This window comes from Uloborus diversus, chromosome 3 (assembly GCF_026930045.1).
Source record: "Uloborus diversus isolate 005 chromosome 3, Udiv.v.3.1, whole genome shotgun sequence".
Taxonomy (NCBI): Eukaryota; Metazoa; Arthropoda; class Arachnida; order Araneae; family Uloboridae; genus Uloborus; species Uloborus diversus.
In genome coordinates, this window is record NC_072733.1 from 54,740,623 (window position 1) to 54,751,524 (window position 10,902).

Genomic DNA, 10,902 nt, shown 5'->3' on the forward strand with positions numbered 1-10,902 from the left:
TAATGGTTTACTGCACGATATTTATCGAATATTAGTGTGATATTTGAATGCTAAAAATGTATACCAAATATTTTTTCCGTAATTTCCTGTAGTAATCAACATTGCTTAACATAAAAAAGTTCTAAACAAGTTTTTTTTTTTTTTAAACGTATTTCAGTAACTTCTGTGACATTACCTGGCGTCGAAAGACAGAAAGCACACCCCAGTGGAGGTATTATTCACAAGACTTTAGGATCAGTCGGTCGAAGAAGAACTTTGTCTATGGAAGACTATGATTTGCCAAGACCAAGAAGAACTTCATTAACTGGAAATCAAAACTGAAATTTTCTTCTTATTTTTTTCTTTTCTTTCTTTTTTTTCTTTTGTTTCTTTTCTTTTTCAAAAAGAAAAATGTTAAGATTGTAATACATTTGCAGCTGATTCTTATCTGAACCATCTTTTCTGAAACTGATTTACTGTATTTGAATATGTTTTGCGAACGATTCATGTTTTAGCATTCGTTAAAAAAAAAAAAAAAAAAAAAAAAAAAAAAAAAAAAAAAACTTATTAGTTACGTTTAAATGGAAAATAGTGATGAAAAAACACAGCGAAATTATCTCTGCATATTAATCACTATAAATTTATTTTCATGATCTTTCACTGAAGTAATATATTGGCGAACAGTTTGAGAAAAATATATTCAATTATTCATGCATAATTTTGACCTGAGCGTTAACTTTTCAGCTAAATACTCATTTAAAAGCATGTATTATTTTTACTTAGTAAACAGGAAGCATAAAAATGTTTTTTCCCCTCTAAAGAAAATCAAATTTCACCCTAGAAATGTTATAGAAATTTAGTTGCTGTACGCTTAAAATGTTTACAAAATGTTTTAAAATTTGATATCAGTTTTAAAATTTTCAAGTAAAAATGGACTGCAAAATGTTAGCAAAAACAAACATTGATTCGTTTTATAAAATATACGAATTTAAATATTTGTAAAACTGGAAGATTTATCAGACAAAGCAATATTTTCATGCATCTAAGGAATTCACTGATTGAAAGGCGCTAGTAAGGCAAAAGTTTGAATACTGTTGGTAAATTATTTCAGAGTGCAATAGGAAATTTAGTAGTATCAGTAGTAAGTAGCCGCTGTAACGTTTCATTTTGCAACAAAATGAGCAAATATAATAAATAAAACTTTCATTCAAATAGGAAATTGAACTCATCTTTGACATTCCATATCTCAATAGTGAAAGTGTGAGGGGGAAGCTCAAAGCGATGATTCTGAATTATAGATTTTCTCGTAAATATTATATTATAGTGCTAAATTCAAATATTTTTTCCAAATTACTCTACATCATTGTTACAATACAATTATTCTTTACCCATCTATATAATTACACATATATATATATATATATATGTATTTATATATTAAAGAATTTAACAGATTTGTGATGAGTGTTCATCATCATGATCATGTTGAGAGGTCAATAATGTAAATGTTTCTGACGTACATGTATATGAATTTGTACTTTGGCTTTTCCAATGTTCCCTGTTGATTTTATTCACTAGAATACATACACGTTATTAACCTTCTCGGCAGTGAGCCCGAATACACTTGGACTGTTCAATGTAGTTGAACATTGAGTAGACGTGACTTTGACGCCAAGAAGGTTAATACGTTGGAGCAGTTCATTCGAAACTTTTTCTGCATTCTATTCTAATGGTAATTTAAAAACATTAATTTGTTTCTGCCGTTGAATTAGTTAAATTCATAATACATATTAACTTAATTTAACCTTTCTGCGTCATAATCAATAATTTAAATATATAAATTATTTTCTTGATTTATGCATTTTGTGTGGTACGTAAACTTGAGATTTAAATTTAAAGTTTTCGCCAACAATTAATTTCAGAAAAAAAAAGATGTGTTGTATAAATAGTTAATTAAGAATTTTTTTCTGCCATTTTTGGACAAAAGTTCTAGAAAAGGGGGACCACATATGAAACAAAATTCCCCATTTGATTAGAATTACTTCCTGAAGAAGATAACATATCAAATTCTTAAAATATTAAACACCTTTTCAGTACAGAGGTCATATAAACAATGGCTTAAAATTTTTAAATGTATTTAAACAATTTACCTGCGCCAATTGCGCAATTTAAAGCTTCACAGTTGTCTTTTGAGCAAAACACATTGAAAACTGATAGTTGATGCAGGTCTCAAAAATGAGCTTGAAAATATTGTCTTGTAAACTAGGAAGGGGGGGGGGCTTCCTCTTCTACTTTTTGAGCTTCATCGCTTAAAGAAAATGATGAGGAATTTAAGATCGAAACTTTAGCATGTAAGCGCAATTTTCTGCTAAGAAGGTTTTTAACGTTCATTAAAAAATAACAATGAACAATTTTTTAGAACAGTTAAAAGAATCAGCGATCAAATGAATCATTCCAGCACAGATCTAACACTCGAAAAAATAAATTTGAATTACTCAAAAACTAAACGCACAATGTTTAATAAAATAAAATTAAATGTATATTTTTAAGAGAAAAGTTCACAACACACTTTCTTTCGAATACTCGTCCACAATATTTGATTAATTTATTGTCTCACACGCTTGGGTATTTGAACCGTAATTGGGCTTTGAAGATGTTCAAACATTATTTGTGCTGGAATCATTAAAATAAATGGCAAAAATTAAGTTTTGAAAGGCTTTAGGGAAGAAAACTATCAGTTTTCTAAATTCATTCTGTCAGTAGAAGTTAAGAAAATCCAGGTGCTTAAAACCGATCAGTGAGTTAAACTAGTCAACTTTATCACTCCTTTAGAAATAATAGAAACCATCTTGCTTGTAAGATGTCAGTTCAATAGAGAAACGTATAATAACATACTGAAATAATCTAATATCTCTTGATTGCATTATACATAGTTTTTTTTAGCAAGTAAAGTCAATATACTATCTCGTACTCTTTTGCAAGTGAAAATACCTGAAAAAATAAGTAAATAAATAAATTACTTAACTACAACAGGAATAATAAATGTACTAAATATAACCATCGCAAACTAGAGTGGTATGAAATTAATCTATATATTTGAACTTTACCACCCCTTCAAAAAACAAAACCAGTTACAGCTTCTTGATTCAGTAACCATAGTTCTCAACATCGACTAGTTTGAATAACAAAAGCTGTCATACATGGTAATGGCATTTTTTTTATTCAATCAATATTATATTTTTATTACGACATTACTATTTTACTAACTTTTAAATCGAAAGGTAGTTAATATTTCAGTTTCAATAACACATGCAGGTCCAATATATCGAGCTATTTCGCTAAGAAATCGTTTGATATATAGTAAAGTGTTTTCACGTTGAAATGTAAGCCTTTTCTTCAATTAACTTACTAGTATAAAAAGGGAATGCTTCAGCTATAGTTTCTAGTTTAGTTGAATAAAACTGAAATTCTTCGATTATGTCTAAGTAAGAATGCATAATTGCACAATGCAAAAATAAATTTCAACAATTATTATTTACTTAGATACTACTATTTATAAATGAAGATTAATTACTGCATCCTAATGTGCATTTTATTTTTTTAAGACAAATTGTACATTGAACTTTGTACTTAGTTTTTAACATAGTTCTAGAAAGATTTTATGAAAGACTTTTCTAAAGCTTGCATACCAAAAATATTTTGATCTTGCTGTTGAAGAATTTTTGTTGAAATTATAATTTTAACGTTTGACTTTATATAAGCTTAAATTTAGTGGTTTTAACTTTTATTAAAATGTTAATAAATTTTATAAAATTGTTACACATTTCAAATTTTACATGAAAAAAATAAGAAATTAAGTATTATGTTGCACTTAACTCTTTAAAAAAATAATTTATGTATGCTTTCGTGTACATTATTCCTGCCAATCATGTTTTAAATCTTCTAAAAATCTTGGATGCCAATTATTTGAAATTTTTCGTGCTACAGTTTTGTAAAGTAGTACTTTTAATGTTTAAAATTTTTCTATAAGTATTTGATGTCAATAAAATTTGATGTTTGGAAAAAAATCTCATGCATCAATTTTGCTAAAGTAAGTTCATGTTAAGGACATTTTTACTTCCCAAAGAATTTGAATTTAATAGTACCTAACAAAGTGTAAAAGAATAGTTTTTAATGCGTCACATAAAAAGCAAAGCCACTTAAGCAATATATCTAAATTTTGCGGAATTGAGTAGTTGATATTTCTTTTATATAAAATTGTTGATCTGGAACAAAGAACTTTAAATGTCTTTTAAGAGCATTTTTATATAAAATTTTGTTTCTGTTAAATATACAGATATATATTATACATGCATATATGGACGCTTTTATCGTGCTTAATGTTGTTGTGCAAAATATATGCGAGATATTTATTTTTATTATGATTTTTGATACTATTTTTGGGGGGAACATTATTATTGTGCAGATATGTAATACTTTTCTGAATGTGTAATCCACTCTTGTGTTAGAAGAAGTGTAGTTGTTCTGTCTGAAAATATTACTGTACCACTTCTCCATATGCATTAAAGTGCTGAGTATTTTTCAGTACAATACTGGAATATACTATTTTAAGTTCATCAAAGATAATATTTTAGCAGGTAACGAGAACACTAGAAACTAAATGTTTTGCATGTAGTGTGGCTGACCAGTTTTGCTTTATTCTTTGTAAAAAGGAATAGTCTCTTAAATTTGTGACAATATTTAAAATATTTTTTTTTTTTTGAATGTCTTGAACTGTTATGTATCACTGAAATAAATTATTGTTTTTCTGTACTGCTATTGAAGAAATTAATAAATTTATTCAAATATGGGAAAAATATTTCTCTACTAATTAATTAAGAGTACTGGGTGAGCACAAATAATGGATCCTATTTTAAAAAACCCGTATTTTCGAAACTAATGCCAGGGAAAATTTTCATGGGAGCTCACAGGAGCTGAGCTCCTGCACTTCGTTCAACTTTATACGAATTTTAAGATTTTAAACGAAAGATCTTAGGATAAGGTACCACATGTTGCTCTTCTCAGCAAATTAGCTGATATAGGAATGGGAGGAAAAACTTTACTTTGGGTTAAAAATTGGCTGACTGGAAAGAAACAAAAAGTAGTTGTGAGGGGAAATCATTCTAAATGGAGTGATGTTTCAAGCGGGGTTCCTCAGGGTTCAGTTTTAGGGCCTCTCTTGTTTATTATTTTTATGAATGACATCAATGAGAACATTTCTGGAAGCATGAATTATTTTGCTAATGATGTAAAAGTTATGAGGATTGTAGAGAATGAAGAACAGGTAAAACAACTTCAAGAGGATTTAGATTATATTACTAAGTGGGTGGATAAGTGGGGTATGACAGTTAACGTAGGGAAATGTCAAGTACTACACTTAGGTCATGGAAATAAAAGTACGAGTTATCGTTTACAGGATTCAATCATTAGTCAGGCAGAAAATGCTATTGATCTGGGTATCTTAATAAATCAGGACTTCAAGTTTAGTCAACAGTGCAGCATTGCACTGTCTCTGTGCATTGCACTGTCATTTCTGTTGGCAAGTAACAAAGCCAACATAATGCTTGGGTTTATCAATATATTTATTTCAAACAAATCTAAGAAGGTTCTTCTGCCATTATATAGGAGTTTAGTAAGACCCCATTTGGAGTATGCTGTGCAGTTTTGGTCGCCTTATCTGAGGAAAGATATTTGTGTATTGGAAAGGGTTCAAAGAAGGGTAACTAGACTTAATAGGCTTAATATCTATATCCTGGAGCAAAGGAGAATCAGAGGGGACATGATTCAGTTGTTTACATTTTTCAAAATGAATGATGTTAATGGATTAAATTTTTGCACCTAAAGCAGGACGAGGGGTCATTGTTTTAAGCTATTCAAATCTCAGGCTCACCTGGAAATAAGGAAAAACTATTACTTCAGTAGGGTTGTGGGCGCTTGGAACGGTTTACCCGAAGAGGTGGTAATGAGCAAGGGATGGATAGCTTTTAGAGGCCCATTGATCTTCATTGGGGCTAATAAATTGACTAGGACCAGTCTAGCTGGGCCAAGAGCCTGTTGCTGGTCGTCACATTTCTATTTGACTATAGAGCTCTTGTACTTCTTTTACTAGGAATGAAATCCTGACTTCTGCACTTTTTTTAATAAGTAAAACATGAATGCAAAGAGAAATATACCAACTTTTTTTTCCAGTTACGAATGTTTGATGTGTGAGCATTTTGTTACACAACAAACCTCTAACATGCAATCTCCCCAGTTCGTTCCATACGCCATCTAATTTCTTTTTATATTGTTGCATCAAAGACATTTTATATCAACTCCCGTTGCCGAAAGCACTACAGAAACTTCAAAAACACATATGCTGCATTACGTACCATTGACAGTGTGATACTCTAATATGTATGGAGCAAACTGGATTACAGATTGGATGTTGTCGAGTAACAAAAAGTTACTGCTCATGCTTTACTTCAAGTGCACATGCACACCTGATAGACGATTTTTATCACTTCGGCTTCTAGAAATCGGCAGAATATATTTTTTCGTAATTCTTGCATTTTATGATGTTGGGAGAAGTGGTTGGGGGGGAGGAGGCGATCTTTCCGAAACTGAAGTAGCAAACATGCAATTACAGGTCTTTCATAACGTTAGGAGAAGGGATGGAGTTGGACACTCTTCCATGGAATATTTTTGAAATCGGAAGCAAAAACACTCAATTAAACAATCTCCAACGATTGTGGGTTCGAGGCGCTCTCCCTTTATCTCCAACAATTCCTTACCTTTTTTTCATGAAGTCCTAGGACTACCATATTGCATGGGAGAGATGTTCATTCCTGTGGCCCATGCCGGGAATCGTGCTCAGGTCGTTTGGATGAAAGATAGCTGCCCTAAACACTAAACCACATGGTACTATGACCACTCAATATTTTTTGAAATTTAACTTCTAAAGCGAAATTTTAGTCTATCTTTAATTGTGTTTGTGTAGGGAAATTTAACTATTTTAAAATGCAATTCTAAGCCCTTTTTCATGACGTTAAGGGAACGGGTGGAGATCAAAACTTTCTCCCACGGAAAGGCAGTCAAAATAACTTCAACAACAGCAAAATCTGGTTTCAGAGAAACAAAAGATGATTGTATGAACTGACGAGATCACATGTCTAGCTGTGAGAATAAAGGTTCCTTAGCAGAATAATGGTCATCCATCCTAAATAATAGGGAAAAACTACTCAGCTTATTGTTGTGAAGGAAGATTCTTGTGCTTTGCACTTTTAGAAACACAAACTTTGCATGTTGAAGACTTGCTTTAAAGATTTAATATAATACATATAGTTCAAAATTCTATGATTTTGCTATCAAAGTATTGTTTTAAGTTCTTCATAATATTTAAATGTGCACCTCCTAAAGTTGCTTACAAAAGGATAGAAATTTTAAATGTTCTAATCAATCTTATATATATATATATATATATATATATAGTGAAACCCCTCCTAACGGACACCCCTCAAAGACGGACACCCCTCTTATGCGGACAATTTTTAATTTCCCAGTTCCAATGAAAATAACATTATTAAACCCCTGTCCTGCGGACACCTCTATATTGCGGACAAAAAAATTTGTCCCGTTAGTGTCCGCATTAGAGGGATTTTACTGTATATATATATATATATTTGATAGCAATGTAAGGATTTAACAAGAAAGAAAAATTATTTTAAAGGAACGAAAAAATGAAAAAATCCCAAAATACCCTGGGGCCTCATCAGGGGGTACTCCCCAAGGGTAGGGAAAAACAATGAGATGTTTCGTGAGTGCTGCTGGCGAAATTGTCTAAAAAAGCAGCACTAGTCCCCGACATCTCCCAAACAAGCAATAGGGGTACTGAAAGTACAAAATATCAGCATGACATGAAATACGAACATTGAACCTTTTACAAACGAAAAATACAAGTTTTATCTAAAGAAAATAGAACAATATTTAAACCACAAGAGAAACAGAATTCATACCTGAACTCAAAATCAAAAGAAAGAACGTACAACAATCAAATTCATGGAATAGAAAATTCAAGGAACTGAAAATTGGCTACCGCTAGTCCTCCACAAGCTTGCAAATGAAATGCTTCGTAAGATGCTCCTGATATTGGTTTTCAGTTAGGGTAGCAGTTAAAATTCGAATCGCTGTTTTCAGATTTGTTTTATTATTGCATATTTTTTTTAATCTAATAATTTGTGAAATGATTATATTTTTGAACACTTTTCTTCTGACACAACTGTGAAAATGAATTAAAGAATACACTTTAAAATCAAAATCCTGACTTTTGTCATACAAAGCTATATTGGGAACTTTATTATTCAGTTGAATATTGAGATCAAGGAAATTAACTGAATCATCCTTATTTGTTTGTTTCAGCAGTAGTTCATTTGGGTAAATTTCTTTGTGTAAATTGTGTAAATCATTGTTATTAAAAATAATAATATCATCAATATATCTAAATGCTTCTATATTGTTGTTTATTAAAAAAATAGATTCATAAAAATGCAAAAATAGGTTTGCAAATGCACTAGAAAAAGATGTGCCCATCGGTATTCCATTGATCTGTCTGTAGAAATTGGAACCATTGTATAAGTAATTCTAAAAAATACAAAATTTAACAAGATTAATCCAAGAGTGTTTTTCTAAATTGATGTGTTTTTCATATCTGTCGAAAAGTCTATTTGAAACATCGATTATGAGTTTGTGGGGAATGTTAGTGAAAAGATTTTCAAAGTCAAAAGTATTAATACTATGAATATGGTATTTACCACTGTTTATGAAATCCAGAACTTTCTGGTTATTCAGAATTATAAAACTTTTTTCTTCTGCAATTTTGGCCAATATATTTTTTAATTTTTCGAAAAAAATGTAACCTGCTTGATTATTGTAGGAGTATGGTCCACTAGTAACGAATCTGAACTTTATTGAATTTTTATGAAACTTAACCGTTATAAAAAGGAAAGGAAAATTGAAATTGAGATGCCGTGTGTTTAGAATTTTGTCGAAGGCTAGGATTCTTTTCTTTAAACTGGATTCAGTTTCTGTGACTTTTTTGTACGTATCAATATTTGTATATTCCTTCTGAAGCATAAGTTTATAAAAAAATTGCACATGATGGCAAAATTATTCGCCGCTTTATCAACTGTGGTTAAAATAAAACTATTTTTAGGTCATCTATACTTTTTTTAAGTTTTTTATCAATTATGTTGTTGTTCTGAATCTCCTGAAGATTATAACAATAACTGAATTCATCCAAAATATTTTTCTTCCATTCTAAAAAGCCTTCAGTTGGCCAATTGTATTTATAAGCAAGTTTTAATATGAAAATATCCAATTCTTTGCAAAATACTTTTTTGATCGTTCATTCGTTCTTTTACTTATGTGACTCTGCGGTCAATATTTCGAACCCTTTTCCATCAAGTTTTTTAATGATTCATCTTGAATATTTCCAAATCTCCTGTAATAATATATGTCCATGATCCTTATCAATATAGTTTTCAAAGATGTTTTCATTGCAGATACAGTCCGTTTCCTTTATTTGATCAATATTCTTACTGTAAAAACTATAATTGCAAATAAGCTTTTTTAAATTCTTTTCATACCTGAAGACCTTACGTATATTACATTTATACTTAATTGGGGAAACTTCCTTTACATTTTTCAAAGATCTTAGAGAAATTAATATAGTCAAATCTTCTGTTTTTAAAAGACATTACAAAATTTTCCACTGGCAAATTAGTCGGTTTTTTAAATTGACAAAGTTCATCTGCATTTAATTTATACTTTATAAGATCTGTTATGGTATCATTTACAGTCTTGTTATTAAATTTAAACTCATCCAAATGATGTTTAATGAAGTATTCCAGTGCTCTGTTTTTTGAGGACAGTATCGCAGTTTTAATTAGTTTTAGATTTGTTAGATTAAATTCTTCGTAGTTAACAGCTTTAATGGTATCAAGTATTTGCATATTCTGCTTATTTTTACCTCTCCCCCTACAGCCCCTTCTTTTTGTTCTGTTGAAAATGAATTTCTTGTACACGCATTGTGAACAGGAAGTGTTGTTACTGTAAAAGGAACTGTTAAGCCCGTATGGGTAGACACTATTAAATCTGTCTATGTGTCAACTTTCCAATTTATTATTTCACAAATGCCGGGTACATTGACCATTAGGCCATTAAACCGCGGGCTCTCCAATATTTCTCGACAATACAATTAAAATTGATTAGTGCAGAGCAGTCGTCCAGATGAGTAGCGTCTATGACTTGTCCAGAGTTGCATAAAGTGCAGGTCGGGGAATCCTTCAGTTGAAAGCGGAACAAATAGGCATTGAGATAATCGTGTCCTGTTAAAAGTCTAAAAGCAGCCACAGCAGCAGCTCGAGGAGAATTTGGGATACAGTGGGACTCATTGCATAGTCTCCCCCAGGGTTTACCTTCAGCAGCCCGGGAAGCAACACGGCGAAACGCATTCCTATGCACCCTCTTGATCTCCAATCCAGCAGAGTGGAACGACAAGGGTCCGCGAGAGCTTTGGAGAATATTACATCCCTTCTTGGCCTAGAAGTCGGCTTTCTCATTTCCAGGCAGACCACAGTGGGATGGTACCCACTGAAAAGCCACAGTTTTCTCAATACCCTTCAGGAGTTTTTTACAGCTCTGAATACGAGACCCCTTACTTTCATGGTTATACTTTCCAATTTTAGTCTTTCTTTTCAGTCACTCTCCACTTCAAGCACTGTTATTTTGATATCATTAAAGTTGTGATCCTGGAAATGTTCTAATTCAACATCTTTTTTATTTTTGTCTTCTATAGTTCTTAATATCCGACCTGTGTCCATTGATCCTTATGCTTAATTTATTTCC

The 10,902-nt window shown here is 31.3% G+C and overlaps 1 protein-coding gene across 3 annotated transcripts in view; it reads left to right on the forward strand.

Annotated features, from left to right (window-relative positions):
• Window positions 1-4,824, forward strand: part of LOC129219329 (uncharacterized protein ZK1073.1-like) — a 276,015-nt gene extending 271,191 nt beyond the window's left edge. For all 3 annotated transcript variants that reach the window (XM_054853685.1, XM_054853686.1, XM_054853687.1), the window contains one exon: window positions 158-4,824. In XM_054853685.1, the coding sequence (XP_054709660.1) occupies window positions 158-321 (164 nt within the window). In that variant the 3' untranslated portion in view covers window positions 322-4,824. The remainder of the gene's footprint in view (window positions 1-157) is intronic.
• Window positions 4,825-10,902: the final 6,078 nt, after the last annotated feature.